Here is a 19,400-nt window from a genome sequence, read left to right on the forward strand (position 1 = left end):
CTAACCACCCCATGCCTCAGTTCTTCATCTGTGGAACATAGTGTCTATATCACAGGGGTGCTGTAAGGCTTAAAATGGAAAATGCTCAGAAAAGAACTTCACACATAGTAAGTACTAGAGTGTTAGCTATTATTTGTGACTGGAGGAGGTAAAGGAAGAAAAGAAAAGGCATGAATATATGTTTCCATATTGCATCTTTGAAACTAACTGTTCCTGTACTGGAAACTAAGTCATTAAATAGTCTAAAAATAGTCTACAACCTGAAGATTCTCTAATTGAACACATTGTGCTATTTATTTCCAAGATAGGTGCAGAGTTCAGGGATAGAAAAGAGAAAGATCTTTTGATAACATTTCACTGGTAAAGTCTGAACTCCCTAATAGCCAGAAAATAATGGATAAAATGCTACATGTCTCAAAATTTGAAAATGTGGATTTTTTTGGTCCCAATTTTTCACTTTTTAATGGATGCTAAAGGCAATAGACCTGCTCCTAGCAAAAACTACCACGAGGAGCTAATCTTATTTTAAATTAATTTTCATAACAGTGTATGCTTCAGGAAAGTAGAAACAATATAGTTCATTGCTCAGTTCCATTGCCTAATATGACACAAGTCCTGCATAGAAGACAGTCATTTGTTCACAAAAAGGGATCTTAAAAATCCATTATAAATTTGATAGAAAAAAAAGAGCAAATTTCTTTAAGACTTACATGAGGAAATATTCTAGCTGGGTAGAATTTCCCTTGTCAAAAACAAAGACAAATTGGAAAGGCTGCCATTTAAGGATAAATCATTAAGAGGCTCTCAAGATGATTACCATATTTCTTTTTTTTTTTTTTTTTTTTGAGATGGAGTTTTGCTTTTGTCACCCAGCTGGTGTGTAATGGCGCTTTCTCAGCTCACTGCAGCCTCCACCTCCCGGGTTGAAGTGATTCTCCTGCCTCAGCTTCCTGAGTAGCTGGGAGTACATGTGCCTAACACCAACTCAGCTAATTTTTGTATTTTTAGTAGAGATGGTGTTTCACCATGTTGGTCAGGCTAGTTTTGAACTCCTGACCTCAGGTGATCCACCCGCCTGGGCCTCCCAAAGTGCTGGGATTACAGGCGTGAGCCACCGTGCCCGGCCGCCATATTTCTAAATTGATTCTCTGTCTCTGAACAGATGGATTTATGTTATGTAATATTTTAATATAACCTTTAATTAAATTATCCCTGGCAGGCAATATTTTAAAATAAAGTTAATTAGTATTTTGTATTTTAGCAATCCAATCATGTGCAACTTGTTTTTACCAATGTTACTTCCTAGTTTTCTTGAGGAACAATGGGAAAAGGACCCCTACATAATTTAAAGGGCAAGCTCAACATGTGATGCTAATTTACCATTCATCAAAATGAGTTGAAAAATGCGGTACCTTTGGGTCTTGTGCTGGTCTTAGCTGAACCCCAGGACACTGACAAACAGAGTTGCTGTCTAGTTGTTTATAACCATCCTCAGCCTTCGCCAAGTTTTGGCCAGGCTAATGGAATCTTGTGGACACACAGGGTACAACACGTAGGAATCACGGGCCCCTTTTCTTTTGTGTAGTCACTTTTAAAGGTAGCCACAACACACAGCAGGACTGAGACAGCTTGGAGTCTTGCTTTGTTCCCAGCAGAGGGACTTTCCTTTGGTAATGCTCCCAAGTCAGAGCTTAACTCTTCAGCAACTGGAAAGCTGGTTGTGTTTCTTCTTTTGTTTGCTTTTTTTTTTTTTTTTACTTCTTTCATGCCCACCCTTTACCCCAAACATTTTCCTGAGGAAATTATGATCCTTTAGGTTGTTTTACAAAGTTAACCTCTCAGGAGACTCTGCAAAACATGCAAAAGGGATATCATTCTTTTTTGTTTAATTTTCACCTTTAGAATTTAAAACCAATGAACTATAAATCCTTTTAGGGGAAAATTTAAATAACACTTATTTTATGTATATTTGGAAGCACAGGGTAATTTTTTGAGGAGGGAGGGGAAAATTAATGAAGGTGTAAGAGGGAATCACAAAGACAAATTAAAGTAAAAAGTTATTAAGTATCCCATATTTAAGCAGCACGCCTGATTTCACATGTGTGGTTTATATGTGCACATTGGGTCAGATGATGTCATCCAATCTCAAAAACTGCATAAAATAGAAGCCTGATGTACCTATTTAACCAATCAGAAAGTACATATCTTTCTCACATTCTTTTGGATAATGACATTGCACTGTATTTAAAAGAGACTTTAGAGGACCAATGATTTTAGACAACCAATAAAGGATTAGTCATGCTGGTTGCTCTGCTGATCAGTTCTTCTTAGTCAAAATGGTCAAATAAGTGTAAATGTAGCTTTGTATAATGCATCTTCCTTCCCTGGAAACAATCATTATAAGAATGCTCAAGATCCTGCCACAGCTATTTAACGAAGGTCTATGTACAAGGCACAGAGTTTGGCTCTAAAGAACATGGTGCATGCATGGCTTTGGTGACTCACAGTTGGGGGAAGATCCAGTGGATGAATGTAAGGATGGGCAATTTAAGCCATTGTGCCAACATGGCATATGGAATGATTCTGAGAGAGTGTGATAGGGCCAACCCATGGCAGAGCTCTAGCTGAGCGGGTGTGTTTGTCTTTGGAGCCCTGACTTTCTTGATGCTCTGTTCTCTTTCATCTGGCTATCAACTTAACCCTGCATGTAATTAGCCTGTGATAATGGAGTCAGAGGATAAATGGCTTAAAAGGGTCTTGGCACAGTTTATTTCATCGTAAAGGAGAACACCTGACAATGGGGAGAATCATCCCCCCTTTATTTGAGGAAGAAAAATCAACCAACTGGCAATCCAAAAATGTCTGATTGTGCACCTGCTAGGTGTGTGTCCCTGTGTGAGGTACCTGGGGGTTACAGGAAAGTACAAGGTACAGCTCTGCCCTCCTGGAGCTTACAACTTAGGTGTGGACAAAAACACCCCAGTGAAGCTGTAACACTTTGTACAGAGCCACATGAGGGAAATGTAAACTAAATAGCACAGGCCATAAGTGCCAAAGGAGTGGTGACTAAATGATGGTTTCTCACAGCTGCTTAATGGGATGAGATCAAAATAGGGATCAACTGATTATCATCGCAGGAGGAAAAAAAAAGCAAAACCATAATTCAAACATTTCATGGACACCAGAGAAAAAAATATAAAGAATTATGGGGAGTGTAATAATTGTCTATTTTGTCAATATTAATCTTTCAATGGGATTCTTTTTTTTTCTTTTTCTTTTAAAATATAAATGTTTTAACTACCTTGACAGACTAAACTTATATGGGCATTTGAGCATGGAGGTAAAGAAGTAAGAGCTTTTGGGGTTAAAACATCAATATGAAATGTATTACAAAAAGAAGATTCTTTTATGAAAGGCTTCTAAAGTTGTCTTACATTTCTTAAATCAATCTGTAGCACATAATCAGTAAAACCGTGTCATTTAAACAGAAGATCATAACTTAGAAACTCAACCTTATGCATCTGTATCTTATTATGGGCTGTAACTTAACACATGAGTTTCAGAAGTTGTTAAAATTGAGTTCAGACTAACAAATCTTAACTGTTAAAAACAACAGCAACCACCACCAAAAACCTCTGGTGAGATGGGAGAGCAGTCAATGAAGAGATCCCGGATTTGATCTCGCAGAACAGGTGTCTGTCATATTTGATTTTGATCTGTTAAATCTCACTTATCTATGATAAATAAATGTACTAGGACAGATATGGCCATAAAGTGATCAAGAAGCTACCTATTTTTTCCACTTTAAAAACCTGTCTTCTGGGGTTGAGACTTTTATACATTTGACTGTAAACTCTGTCAAATGTATATTTACTGAAAAAAGAAAAAGAACCAGCTCTTATGCCATTGATAGTTGTACTAAAATTTACATTTTTCCCTTAGTATAGATTCAAATAAAAATAGGCCCTATAATAAATCAAGTAAAATTCGCATTTGAATAGGCTTCAGACAAACAGACATCCATAGTTTAGATGCTAAAATTAGCAGAGTTCAAATTACTGTAATTAAGATGCACTCATTATTTTAAAATAAGCTACCAAGCACTATAGGGTTTATTTTTGTTTGGCTGGGTTTTTGTGGTTTTAAACTGTATTTTTTCAGGGGTGGTGGAATGCAATGCAATATGTATAGGGATTTTACTACACAATAATCTTTAGCCTTTACATCCTACTCCATTCCTTTCTGTGAAATGTGAAAACTATAAATTTATCAGCAAATTTATTGATTTCACGTAACTGTACTGAAAAGCATGGGGTGGATAAAGTACTTGACTCCTGAGGATTCTTGCTCTCTCATGCTGCATATAGCTAGATTCATGATTACTAAGATGTTTTTAATAGCCCTGTAGTCTGGTCCAGTTTTTCCAAAGGGTAAAAAACGAACTCTTTGAAGTAAAGTATTCACCTATCTGATATAAATAAAATATTTCATGCAGAAAAATGTTCTCCCAAATGGAAGAGTTAATGCACCTCAAATATGTGAGAAATTTGCTTCCAATTTTTCAACGCTTACTAAAGGATCCATCTTACTTTTTCATTATAAAATTTGGGAAAAAATGCCAGTGAAATCTTACACGTCACTTCATAAGTCAATGCTAGAAACCAACTCATTCTCATGGCTACAGTGACAATGAAGATACTTTTTAAACAATCTTTTTGAGAAAGTTTGCCCTGATTTTGGCCTTCAGTCAGTGAAAGTGGTTTCTCCCCATAGGCATGTTTGACATTCACAAATCTTGCATCTTATCTGAGTTGGCAAACGGTTTCTTGCTAAGAAAAAGCTGCAGTTTTCCCTAACTTAGGTATCGGGATGTGTACCTCCAACCAATGTCAATATAAACTTTTCCCCAATGCAACATAAGGCCATAAACTTCCAGAACTAATTGAGGATCACTGTTAACTCCAATGGCTCCCTATTGTTGGCATGTCAGCATGACCCAACCTGCCTCCTCAGTCTGTCTCTGCCTCCCCCACCACATGGTTCTTGTATTGCCCAATTTGTCTTTGGACAAGCTGTGCTATCTCATCAAAAATTATCTTGCCCTTGGCCGGGCGCGGTGGCTCATGCCTGTAATCCCAGCACTTTGGGAGGCCGAGGCGGGCGGATCACGAGGTCAGGAGGTGAGACCATCCTGGCTAACATGGTGAAACCCCGTCTCTACTAAAAATACAAAAAAAAAAAAAAGAAAAGAAATTAGCTGGGCGTGGCCGCGGGCTCCTGTAGTCCCAGCTACTCAGGAGGCTGAGGCAGGAGAATGGTGTGAACCTGGGAGGCGGAGCTTGCAGTGAGCTGAGATCGCGCCACTGCACTCCAGCCTGGGTGACAGAGCGAGACTCTGTCTCAAAAAAAAAAAAAAAATTATCTTCCCCTCTCCACTTTCTTGTCACACTTCTGTTCAAATGTGATTATTTAATGGACTCCCTCTATGCTCCTGGTAGAGTTCCTTTTTCTCCCCTCTGTTTTCCTAACAGATAAAGTCAAGCATCCCAAATCCAAAAACCTAAAATCCAAAATGTTCCAAAATCCAGAACATTTAATTGCTGACATGAGACTCCAAGGAAATGTTCACTGAAGCATTTCAGATTTCAGATTTTCAGATTTGGGGTGCTAAAGTATATATAATGCAAATGTTCTGAAATCCAAAAATAATCTGAAATCTATAACACTTCTGGTCCCAAGCATTTCAGGTAAGGCATACTCAACCTGTACTGGTATTACAACACTAATGACATGGTAACTAGCACTTGTGAGAGGCAATGTCTCATAGTGTTTCAAGGTGAGGAGTTAGAAGACAGAATTTGATTCCTGGCTGTATCACATACTAGCTGTGTGACCTTGAGCAAGTCATTTTAACTGCCACGTGCCTCAGTTTCCTCACCTCTAACAACAATAGTACCTACATTGCTAGCTTACTATGAAGAATAAATGTTTCTAGTACAGTGCCTAGCACATGATGAGGACTTGACATCTTAACCTTACTATTAAATGGTTGAAGGAAGAGCCCAAAGATGTCAGATAAATGTATTCTGCTCTTGTAATATGAAGAGTTAACATTCAGATTAGGATCTGAAAGCATAGCTATCTTGAAGTCATATGGTGATTTCTTTTGAGAAGGTATGCAAGAAATTGTCAAACAGCGGCAAATGAGTAGTAAGTTCAAACACTTCTTCAAAAGAGCAGACAGGGGCTGCTTTTAGGATAGCTCAGCTTTGGTTGTGATGCATGACACATGAAACAAAATTGGATATTGCACAAAGCCAAGAATGGAAGGCAACATGGAGACAAGACACACTTTGCAGAGATTCTGCCTGGTAGTGTGGAGACTTCCAGTGCTACTTGTTTTAAAAGAGAGACATTTATGCAGGGAAGAACAGTCCAGTGTCATCTTAGATGAACAAATTTCAAATTGGGAGTCCACTTTATTTGAAACGTCTTTCCATTATTTTTCATATGAAATGTGAAATAGGGAAAAGAAAAAAAAGCGTTATGGAATTTATTTCCTTCTAGAAGAGAAAATAAAAAAAGAAACAAATCACAACTATTGCCAGATGAATGCCTTGTATAAAATAAAATGACAGGTTTAATGTATTGCAAAATACCATTTGAAGAGCTTCCTTGTCTGAGAAAGCATTTGAATTTTATTTCTTTAAATGAACGTAACTATTCCCATGTGCATCTGTTTCAGACCAGAAAACTCTCTGGGTGCTTTCTCTTGAAGAGAAAATTCAGTTACTGTTGCTTGTTTTTAAGCAAATCAAAAGCCAACTGAGGGCAATAAATGAATTGCATGATCATTTACACTCCCTGCATTATGTATAACCAAAGAGTGAAGAGAGAAAAACTGTGTTTGCATTCATGGGATTGAAATTTAGAAAAAATTTAAGTGTTTTGTGTGTGCATGTGTGTGTGTTTGTGTGTTTGTGTGTGTGTGCTCTTTTGTTCAACGGGGCTGGGTTTTTAAAATTCTTGGATCAGCTTTCATCTTGTAGGAAAGTAAGGTAGCAATTTTTCTTAAGGAATTGGCAGTGATGTGCTCAAGTGCTCAGCTCTTTCCTTCTGGCAGAAAGAGCTTGGAGCGGGTTAGAGTGGAGGAGGAGCTAGGAGTGACTAGGAGGAGAGGGGACTGCTCAGAACCTGCCATTCAAGGCTGGTGGCAGCTTTTTACAGGCTGCCAATAGGAGTGTGGTGGCAGCAACTTATGGGTATGCCAAAGAAAATGGGTCCATATGCCAAACTCTGGCGTGTGCAGCACCTACAGCTTGCTAGGGCAATGGCATAGGCTCCAGATAGACTTTTGATGTCCTGTCCCAGAAAGTAAGCAAGCCCATTCCCACTTATTCCACGAGATTGGTAAGTGATTGGATGTTTTACAGTTAGGAAAACTCCTGGTACAGAAATGTGCCATTTGGCTTACTGTCATTTAGTCATTTTGCAGATTAGAAAAGAAGGGAGAGAATCGGCAGTTTAATATTCACGTCTATTAAGCCATGCAAGCAGTTGCAGAGCAGCAGTCCATTCTAGGGTAAACAGGAAATGTTCTCTGGTCAAATTTAGGTTCTATGTTAATGAATGAAATATATAAAACAGGACACTTATTTGTTCTCCCATATGAAAGAAGTCCTGCGAAGTCCTGGGTGACAGAACTTAATGTATGCTTTATTGTAATCCTTTTTCTAGTCTATCTTCTCTTCTAAACTGTAAACAATCACAGCAATTTAGTTCATCTAAAAATGAGCTGTACAGTTTCACATTTGAACTTATTAAGTTTTTCAATGAGCCAGTGAAAAATGTCCCCCTATTTTTTTAACTGCTTCCCCTATTTAAACCCTCAGCATAAGAACCCTGGTCCTATACAATTTATCCAAAGCTTGGGCAGCCCAAGAGCCCTTTTATCCCGCACTAGTGAATTCAGTTCTATTGTAGGAGAGAGACATTCTTTCCTTCCCTTTTCGCTTAAAAAACATAACAAACCTGAATAGACTCCAGGCTAGAGTAGTGGAGAGAGTGATTTTTATTAGATCTAACATAGTTATTGGCAAATGCTTAAAGACAGTATTTAAAAAGAGAGAGAGAGAGAAAGAAAAGGCTTTCACTTTATGCCTTAAAGGACAGATTGGTTACAATTTAACATCTAAGAGGAAAAATTTATAGAATTAAATAGCCTAACATTCCTCTTTCTTCAACATATGAGAAATCTAAGCTAAGAGGACATCTGGAAAGGAACATTATTCAGCAATCAGAAAGCAAAAATTCAAACCATTGATGTTTTGATGGAGACAAACATAACTAGATTCACAAAGAGGAAAGCTGCAACCTATTGAAGTTAAAAAAAAATCCATATGCATTTTACCTTTTGGGACGTTCCATAGCAAAGTTCTATTTCAGAAGCCCTTTGTAATATGAAACCCACTGTAGATAAGATACAACATGAAGATAGTCTGTTTTGCAGCAGCAGGAAATCAAATTGGTTCCAGAAACGAAGTTATATGACAAATGGTTTAATAGTATTGCTAGAATTGGAAATCTTGATTGAATTATTTTTAAATCATTGAAAAAAAAGATTTTAAAATAACTTTGCCTTGCTGTATAAATTGGTGGTGGGGGGGTGTGGGGTCCCCACAGCGAGTGTTGCTGAGGTTGGGAGGCATCTCATTTTATTGGCCTTTTAACTAAAGCATTATAATCTGTTATCAAAATTTAAAAGCTCAGCGGTGATTTACTGTTAATTCTGGTTTGCAACACAAATTTTCAGACAAACACGATACTGGAATTAACATAACTAATATGTGCTGTGGGGTATTAAACAGGTTAACAAATAATGATATATTTTAGTATCATTTCCAAGTTATTTTTAGGTTTAATCTCAGCACCAATCAGTTTTGCTTTACTTTAAAAGCATCAGAAAAAGTTCATTAGGTCTTAGGCAGGTCTTGGATTATAGAAGAGACTTCCCAAATAGTTAGCAAGATGTATCACTGACAGAATAACCCAGCGCCTAATGCCTGTAGGTGAAATGAAATCGTTCTTCCGACTGAAGTCAGGAACAAGTTAAAATATCACTTAGAACACAGCATACGACTGCAGAGATTTAGGAGAAATCTTACTTAAATAGGATGTGACTTGACGTTTAGGACTATTTTCTAAAAAGTCAAAAAACTTTTCCCCCTTCAGTACTTACAGTCTTTGAAGACTAGAGACGGATCTCTGTGAGGCAAGACCTGGGCAATGATGTGTCTCAGAGATTCCAAGGTTCTGTCCATCTTGGGTCTGCCTGTGTGAGCCTCCTGTACAGAGTGTCCTCATGCCTGAATTCTTGCAGTCCTGGGCTGAATTTCTGCAGCTCATTGATGCACTGGATTACCAAAGAATCCCTTTTAACATCTGCCAATCAGACATTTCGCAGAATCTAAAGACCCCTCAGGGGGCCCTCTTCCCAGGCTCACTTATCTTTGTTGTATGCTGAGCTAATTAGCTCGAAAGGCTAGCTGACAGGCGGGTTCCCATTGCTTTCTTCTGTTAAACACACCCACCTACAGGCTAGCTGGGGAAGCTCTCTAAATTATGAAAATGGCTTTCCTCTCCAACCAGATTTTCTCTGAATGCTGTGCAGCATTCTGACTTGAGTATTTCTTCTGGCCCTCCATCTTCAATTGTGTTGCCCCCAGGAATATGGAATCAGGAAGGTTATTTCTCTAGGAAATTTCCTGAATGACAAGGGAGCTTCCAGCTCAGGACTGCCAGCTATGTATTAACAGTATAATCTGTATAAATCTAAATTTTCAGTATAATTCTTATTTGGCAAAGGAGTACCATAAAGATTACGGGGCTGGGCGCAGTTTCTCATGCCTGTAATTCCAGCACTTTGGGACGCTGAGGCAGGCAGATCGCTTAGCCCAAGAGTTCCAGACCAGCCTGGGTAACATGGCGAAACTCCAACTCTACAAAAAGTACAAAAATTAGCTGGGTGTGGTGGCACAAGCCTGTGGTTCCAGCTACTTGGGGGGCTAAGTTGGGAGGATGGCTTGAGCCTGGAAGGTTGAGGCTGCAGTGAGCCCAGATTGTGCCACTGCACTCCAGCCTGGGTGACAAAGTGAGACCCTATCTCAATTTTTTAAAAAATCTTTTAATAACTAACTTAAAAAACTTATATGTATTTGCTTGCCCTGTTTCTTTGTTTTATTTTTCTTTTTAATAGAGTCTCATATTGTCATCCAGGCTGGAGTGCAGTGGCGTGATCATAACTCACTGCAGCCTTGACTAAGGCGAGGGGCTTGAGCTCTGGGCTCAAGCAATCTTCCCATCTCAGTGCCCCAAGTAGTTGGGAGGCACGTGCCACCACGCCTGGCTAATTTTTAAATTTTCTGTAGAGATGGGGTCTCACTATGTTGCCCAGGCTGGTCTCAAATTCCTGGGCTCAAGCAATCATCCCGCCTTGGCCCCCAAAGTGCTGGGATTACAGGCGTGAGCCACTGCATCCTGCTCTGAAATTTTTAATAATTATTAAATGAAAGGAAGTGAATTACATCAGAATTAATTAAAGTCAACCTTGGGAATGATTCACTTTGAAGGGTAAATAGGGACACAAATGTTCCCAGGCAAGCTGTAAGACTGTCCGTCAGGTTTTACTTGCCTCTGCCCAACAGAAGTGACTAAAATCTGGAAGCCTTGGCTTCCAGAAGAGTGGCTCCTGAATTCAAACACAGGGCTTAATTTACTCTCTAGCTGTATCCTTTTTTTTTTTTTTTTTTTTTTGGAGACAGAGTCTTACTTTGTCATGCAGGCTGGAGTGCAATGGCGTGATCCGGGCTCACTGCAGCCTTGACTTCTCAGTCTCAAACAGTCCTCCCACCTTAGCCTTTCTAGTAGCTGGAACCACAGGCCCACGCCATGGTGCCTGGCTAATTTGTGTATTTTTAGTAGAGAGGGGGTTTCACCATGTTGCCCAGGGTGGTCTCAAACTCCTGGCCTCAAGTGATCTGCCCATCTCGGCCTACCAAAGTGCTAGGATTACAGACGTGAGCCACCATGCTTGGGCTTTATGGATCTTAAGAAAACAGAAATTCTTTTTCTACCTATTCATGATATATACTACCCGTAACCCTTTGTTAAATAATCTTTCCATAGAAGACATAAATATAAGTCACGGGATTCCTTTTCCATAATAAGGATTTATACCAGATATAAAATAACTAATTTTAGTGGCTATAACCTATGTTACTTGTTGAAGGAGGTTGTTGAGGATTGTCAAACTTTTATTAAAATATTTTTCCAGGGTAGCCACAGAGATTGCTTTTCAGTGTTTCTTCCAATTTTCAGATTCCATAACTAGGTTGTATTTTATGATGAACTGAAAGTAGACCATTAAAGACTATATAAAAATGAAATACCTTCCATGTGATCAGCTTCTTCAACTAGTTTGTAGAAGAGCAGGCTTTGTAAAAGGAAATAGATGGAATGGAACTATAATAATTCCTATTATACTGACTGCATTAGTTCATGCTGCTAATAGAGACATACGTGAGACTGGGTAATTTATAAAGGAAAGAGTTTGAATTGACACACAGTGCAGCATGACTGGGGAGGCCTCAGGAAACTTACAATTATGGTGGAAGGGGAGGCAAACACGTCCTTCTTCACATGGCAGCAGGAAGGAGAAGTGCCAAGCAAAGAGGCAAAACTCCTTATAAAACCATCAGATCTCGTGAGAACTTACTCACTATCATGAGAACAGCATGGGGGTAATCACCCCATGATTCAGTTACCTCCCATCAGGTCCCTCACGTCTTGAATTGTGATTATGGGAACCACAATTCAAGATGAGATTTGGTTCCAGGTGTGGTGGCTCACACCTATAATCCCAGCACTTTGGGAGGCCGAGGCAGGTGGATCACCTGAGGTCAGGAGTTTGAGACCCACCTGGCCAACATGGTGAAACCCCAGCTCTACTAAAAATACAAAAATCAGCTGGGCGTGGTGGTGCATGCCTGTAATCCCAGCTACTTGGGAGGCTGAGACAGGAGAATTACTTGAACCTGGGAGGCAGAGGTTGCAGTGAGCCGAGATTGTGCCACTGGACTCCAGCTGGGGCGACAGAATGAGACTCTGTCTCAAAAAAAAAAAAAAAAAAAAAAAAAAAAGGATGAAATTTGGGTGGGGACACAGTGAAACCATATCATGACTATCACTTAGCAAATGCCCAGAGGGAGTATATGCCACACAGGACACAGACACAGGGTTGTCCCAGAGTGCAAAGACATTGTATAAGATGAGAACTTGAAAAAAGTAGCCCGCATGTTAATACATTTTCTTTAAATAGGGTCCCAAAGTGCACTTTACATGAGCTGTACCAAATAGGAAATTTTCAATGATCTTGCTGTCCAGGAATTTATAATCTAAAACAGAAATTAGATGCTTTGTGGACAAAAAAGCTATTATCCATTGATTGGACACAAAGTATAAATGAAGTACTTTCAATGTGATATTGTATTGGAAACCAAGATATTTAATAGCACCACTAGAGAACTAAGAAAATTAATATAGACTTCTCAAAGAAGTAAGCCTGATAATATTAAAAAAGAAAAAAATAGAAATGTTTCGATTTCAGTCAATAAATGGGCATTTCTGTATGCTCAAATATAATTCCAGCAGTATTTTAAAATATTTTGGTTGCATTTTGGTGAAAGCAACACTGAAGGTGAGATCATTAAGACCTAGGGTCTGATGTTCATTATCTATATAAACTTAAAGAAGCCACTCATCTTTGGGCTCAGAGTCCTCGTCTATAAAATTAAGGGATTAAGCTTGATGCTCTCTTTCAGTTCTAACATACATTTTTCTATGTCTGTATTACAAATGAGCACAAATATTATCACAGATATTTTAGCCTTCTGTAAGTTCATGTTTGTTTCCTAAGGGTGCAATGATCTTCAAACAAATCACTTCTATTCCCACAATCAATCTGATTGTTATCCATTCATCAGTATGAGAGACACAAATCAATATAAGGAATTCAACGATGTTCACTGCTAATACTAATTATAATGAAAGGTAATTTGTTGAGAAAACTAATTTTCTTGCCGGGTGCAGTGGCTCACGCCTGTAATCCCAGCACTTTGGGAGGCCGAGGCAAGTGGATCACCTGAGGTCAGGAGATTGAGACCAGCCTGGCCAACATAGGGAAACCCCATCTCTAGTAAAAATACAAAAATTAGCCGGGCTTGGTGGCGCGTGCCTGTAATCCCAGCTACTCAGGAGGGTGAGGCAGGAGAATCGCTTGAACACAGGAGGCAGAGGTTGCAGTGAGCCGAGATCGCACCACTGCACTCCAGCCTAGGTGACAAGAGTGAGACACTGTCTCAAAAAAAAAAAAGAAGAAGAAGAAAGAAAGAAAAAAAGAAAACTAATCTTCAATTTCCATAAGGTTTTTCTTTAAAAACCAAACTATGAGCATCTTCATGGAGAGCTCCAAAACAGCTTCACGAAGAGAAGTCCATATAAATATCATGATTTTTAATGAGTTGTATTTTGATAAATGAAAAAGGAATTCTAAGAAAGGTGGATTATACAACATTCCAGTTAGAGAGCATAGTTTCTTCATTCCTATTAAGCCCAATCCTTCAGCAGAAGTTTTCTTAAACCTTTGTTTATGCATTTCCTTCTTAAATGCCCATAAAGACTTTTTACCTTAAAGTGCTATTGTAAGACAGTCTAGAAAAACAACTCTTTCTCACTATTCTTTATTCGATGTAAGAAGCATCTGATGGAGATGGAAGAACCTGAGAAACCCCTGAACAGTGTGTCTATTTTAGTACAAATTCTAAAGTTCACATTAGATTTCACTGTAAACCTCAACCATCTGTTGGCATATAGCAAAAACAAAAGTATTCAAACGAAGGTAGATGACTACAGTATAAACCAAAATGATGTTTTTACAAATCCTGTCAGAGTGTACTAATCAGAGGATGAGAAATAACATATAACTGACATATTCAGTGATCAAAACTTACCAGCCAATGGTAAGAAGGTGGCTCAGGGAAATAGCACACTTACCATTCTTTCAGGGAGAACAGAGTTCTTTGAGATGAGAAATCAAGGTGGTATATTTTGCATAATTTTATGCATAATGCAACAAAAAAGTTGATGGAAACTATAATTTTTTCAGTAAAAAGAAAAAATCATTCCTGGTCAGGCATGGTGGCTCATGCCTATAATCCCAGCGCTTTGGGAGGCTGAGGCGAGTGGATCACTTGAGGTCAGGAGTTTGAGACCAGCCTGGTCAACATGGTGAAACCCCATCTCTACTAAAAATACAAAAATTAGCTGGGTGTGATGGTGCATGCCTGTAATCACAGCTACTTAGGAAGCTGAGGCAGGAGAATTGCTTGAAGCTGGGAGGCAGAGGTTGCAGTGAGCTGAGATCATGCCACTACACTCCAGTCTGGGTGACAGAGTGAGACCCCCATCTTAAAAAAAAAAAAAATTAATTCCTGTAATTCCAGTAACAGTTTTGTTGTTAGATGGCTCATTACAGTTATAAAAATGTTAAGAAGGTGGGGCCACTTATTAAAATAACATGCAGAATGTTAGAAAATATAACAGATACATTGAAGAGTCATCTTCAGTTAGAAACAAGAAGGAACTGTCTCCTTTTGCCATAAGGTGCTCTGCTCTGGAGGAAGAAGCTAGCATAAGTGAAACAGGAGAGTGGGCCTATTGGTGAGGCTGCAGGTGAGGTTAGTGAAACTCCAGGTCCTCAGAGATTTCAGTTCAAGACATGCAGGCTTTAAAGAATAAGCCTGCAGTAACTAAGCCTGAGTTGATTTATACTACTCATCTCTAGTGAATCAGGTGACTGAGAGAGGGAGTGGACCTTGATTGAGATTTAGGAAGTTTATCATCCCTGAAATAATTTCTTCACTTACTTTCTAATTCTTAAAAATTTACAATTTAAGATAAATTAAATCAAATGTAAAAGAATTGGAATGAAACAGTTAAATGCCTTAATATGGAGAACAAATAGTTTATGAAAACAACGGGAAATGACTGACAACAGCTCCTTTCAGATTCTAATGGGAAATGAGTGGAAGGAACTGGAAGGGTCTAAATGCAGAATTGTCAAAAGAGGGTCAAAGCTGTGTTCAGGAGTGTTTCTGAGGGTGTGTGGGAGGATGAAGAAGAAAGGCTGGGAAGAAGATGACTTCGCAGAGGTAATAGCTAATGACTGTTTAGTGTCAGCTTTGTTTAGCCTCGACTAGGAAGAGAGCAGTAGGAGGAATGAATGGCTGTATAGCATCAACTTTGTTTACTCTCAGCTGGGAAAGAACAAGTTAAAAGAATGAACGACTGCAGTGTTAATTTATATACTGTCAATTGGGAAGGGACCAATGAGACATTTGAATCAAGGTATTTACTGAGAGAGTGAGTTGGAAAGGTAACTTCAGATGGTTTCTAGGCAATAGTTTACAAACACAAGTAAAATAAAAGAACTTTATCCTAGATACTTGTTTATTGATGTTTCACTGCCTTTAAGAAATCATTAATAGGAATTCTGTTGAACTACATGAAAAATAACTAGAAAATAGATAAATATCCCATCTCCAGATTACAGGAATGCACATTTCTTCATTTCTATAGAACATTATGTAAAACCACTATTAAACTGCTCTTTTTCCTTGCCAATGCAAAGTCAACTCTCATAACCATAAAGCACAATGAAATTCAACCTCTCATTTATGTCAGCTTTTTGATTGGTATATATATGGGGACGGTATATATAGAGGGGTGTGTGTGTATATATATGGTATATATATAGGTCCATGTTATCCTGATGGTCTCATATAACCAATTACCCAGAGCTATCTTGGTATTTGGTCTCTGAGAGGAGTAAAATCGATTATTCAAGAAATACTTCAGAGGTCAAAGATACTGGGGAAGGCTTTGCTAGTTCACAGGTTAACATTTAAAGATAAACTCAGAGTTATTTAAGTGGGAGAATTTGGATGTTCAAACTTGCAAGATTGGAGATAATGATGCAAAGCCCTGGGGTCATTGGATGTTATTTGTGATAACTGAGCTCATTAACGATGGTTGGCTGACTTCCAGCCTAATATGTATTTTTAAAAAGATAGTTTAAAAAATTTTGGGCCGGGCGTGGTGGCTCAAGCCTGTAATCCCAGCACTTTGGGGGGCCGAGATGGGCGGATCACGGGGTCAGGAGATCGAGACCATCCTGGCTAACACGGTGAAACCCCGTCTCTACTAAAAAATACAAAAAACTAGCTGGGCGAGGTGGCGGGCGCTTGTAGTCCCAGCTACTCGGGAGGCTGAGGCAGGAGAATGGCGTAAACCCAGGAGGCGGAGCTTGCAGTGAGCTGAGATCCAGCCACTGCACTCCGGCTTGGGCGACAGAGCGAGACTCTGTCTCAAAAAAAAAAAAAAAAAAATTTGGTTTGTTTTTGGAGTGGATTTTGCTAGTGGCCTTTATAATGATATTTTCTCTTCCATAAAAGTTTACCTAATTATTGGTTCCTCTCCTTCCATTTTCTCAGATAACACACACCCTTTCCAGGACAGAAATTTATATCATTGGGTGCATAGGAGAAAACTTTATTCAAAATGTGGCTGTAAAGTGATCAGATTGATTCTAAAAGAGGCATTTGAATTCCAGCTGAGTTTCTGAGCTACTCTTCAAATAAAGAAAGAAGAGGTCTTCTATAAGGGGCAAGCCAAGGGATGAGACAGACACCCCTTCTATGGGTTACCTAGAAAGTCACATTTCTGGGGGTGTAAGTCATATGAAATGTTTAAATCTTTGCAAAAAAAAAAAATGAGCAAATTAAAAGGAATATCTAGACTATGCAAAAATTATTAGATTAAAATACCTAGGAGAATATTTATTGGTTGAAACAAATTACTTAAACCTAACATTAGTTGATGGAGATGTTGGGTTCAAGCAACCTAGTAATTTCACAGCTCCATATATTTCAGCTGAAGCTTCCTGTAAAGATTGCATCATCAGTATACTCTTAATTCAATCCAGGCTACACTTATGGATATGCTTACATTAAGATAAAAGCCTTGTGCCATCCATTTCACACTGTAAACTATAATTTTTACTTCACTTCCTATGCAGTTGCCACTAGAGTTCTGCACTTAGCATGCATTCTGCTGACAAAGAAGAAACATAAAGGAGTGTTGTGCAGTAAAAAAAATTTAAAAAAAGAAGCAGCATTATTTCTCTTCAAAATCTGTTTCAAGGAGAAATAAGAAACTGCATAGAAAGAGGGACCTATTTTCCCACAAATTGAAAATTGGAGAAAGACCAAATTAGAGTATATTTTCTTCTGAGCTTCTCAAGGTATCTCAGTAGCCTTGAGCTCAAAAAGAAAGCACTCCCCCAGCATTGCCCTCAAAACAAAACAAAAGCCCAGGAATGTTACATTGAGGGCTTCTGTCTATTGAGATGGGTTTTCTTGGGTGTGCACTGAGAAGATAGAAAGACCCGTAATAGGAAAAAGCTTTGTTTTCTAAAAAGTGAGAAAACTTGGTGGAGGATAGAATCAAAACCTGGTTGTGAAGACTGTCTCCTCTCATACCTCCGTGGCACCAGGAGGACAAGTCAAATTTTATGGGCCTCTGAGACTCTGCAGAAGAGACTCCCAGGCGGAATACAAGCCTTAGGTCACTGGAATATGCTGGTTTTCCTATCATTCACCATTTTGGTACATTTTTCTCCTACTCCTTCCACACCTTATTTACTCTATGTGATTTTGAGCAAGTACTTTTACATCTAAAGATATTTTCTCATCTCTAAAATAAGAACAAGGTAATGGAGAATCACTGTAACTATAATATAAAAAACAGGGGAGGCCTCCAAGCCAGCAAAAGTTTATCTTAAAAAAAAAAAAAATCTGTGTACTCTCTTCCCCCATATCACTTTATATACCTCCACACACTTGAATTACTGATGTGTGAACATGTACATTTTCTTCCTAATCTAGGCCAAACCTCTTTAGCCAACAGTAACATTATAAGTAAGCAGAGTTTTTAAATTCATTTTTTAAAGTTTTTTTTTTAATTTAAAACAATTATTTGGGGGTCTCACTATGTTGCCCAGGCTGGTCTCAAATTCCTGAGCTCAAGCGATTCTCCTACCTCAGCCTCCCAAGTAGCTGGAATTACAGGCACAGGCCATGCCTGGTGATTCGTTTATTTCAAATAGTTATCTTTTCTTTTTTAAAAACTAGAAGCAAATAGTCTTGTAATAAATGTCCCAAGTAATATTTTATATATGAGGCATACTTCTACTTATGGAATTAAGTGTAAATGTTATATAAAATGTTAGTTTAAGAAATTTCTTATTTTTAATTTTTGTGAGTACATAGTAGGTGTATATATTTATGGAGTACATGAGATACTTTGATACAGGCATTTGATGCATAAGAATCACATCAGGGCAAATGGGGAATTCCTCAGCTCAAGCATTTATTCTTTCTTTGTGCTACAAATGATCCAATTATAGTTGTTTAGTTATTTTTAAATGTATAATAAATTATTACTGACTGTAGTCAACCTGTTGTGCTATCAAACACTAGGTCTAAATCATTCTAACTATTCTTTGGTACCCATTAACCATCCCCATTTTTCTCTCAACCCTACCTCTCAGCCTTTAGTAACCAGTGTTCTTCTCTTTCTCCTTGAGTTCAATTGTTTTAATTTTTAGCTTCTACAAATGGGTGAGAACATGTGAAGTTTGTATTTCTGTACCTGGCTTATTTCACTTAACATAATGACCCCACTTCCATCCATGTTTTTGCAAATGACAGGATCTTATTTTTTTTTTAATGGCTGAATAGCACTCCATTGTGTATACGTACCACATTTTCTTTATCCCTTCATCTATTGACGGACACTCAGGTTGCTTCCAAATCTTAGCTATTATGAACAGTGCTGCAACAAATATGGGAGTGCAAATATCTTTTCAATACACTGATTTATTTCCTTTGGGTATATACTTAGCAGTGGGATTGCTGGATAATATGGTAACTCTATTTTTAGATTTTGAGGAACCTCCAAACTGTTCTCCAATAGTGTTTGTATTAGTTTACATTCCCACCAACATTGTATGAGGGTTCCCTTTTCTCCATATCCTTGCCAGCAAATTTTTTTTTTTAAATTTGAGACAGGGTCTCACTCTATTACTCTATCACCCAGGCTGGAGAGGCTGGAGTGCAGTGACATGATCACAGCTCACTGCAGCCTCGAACTCCCAGGTTCAGGTGATCCTCCCACCTCAGTCTTCCCAGTAGCTAGGACCACAGGCACACACCTCCATGCCTGGC

The 19,400-nt window shown here is 38.6% G+C and overlaps 1 protein-coding gene across 1 annotated transcript in view; it reads right to left on the reverse strand.

The window, feature by feature from the left end:
• LIX1 (limb and CNS expressed 1) overlaps positions 1-9,616 on the reverse strand; it is a 50,083-nt gene extending 40,467 nt beyond the window's left edge. The window contains 1 exon segment of the mRNA NM_001194032.2: positions 9,239-9,616. Within this exon segment, the coding sequence (NP_001180961.1) occupies positions 9,239-9,320 (82 nt within the window). The 5' untranslated portion in view covers positions 9,321-9,616.
• Positions 9,617-19,400: the final 9,784 nt, after the last annotated feature.

This window comes from Macaca mulatta, chromosome 6, assembly GCF_049350105.2.
Source record: "Macaca mulatta isolate MMU2019108-1 chromosome 6, T2T-MMU8v2.0, whole genome shotgun sequence".
Taxonomy (NCBI): Eukaryota; Metazoa; Chordata; class Mammalia; order Primates; family Cercopithecidae; genus Macaca; species Macaca mulatta.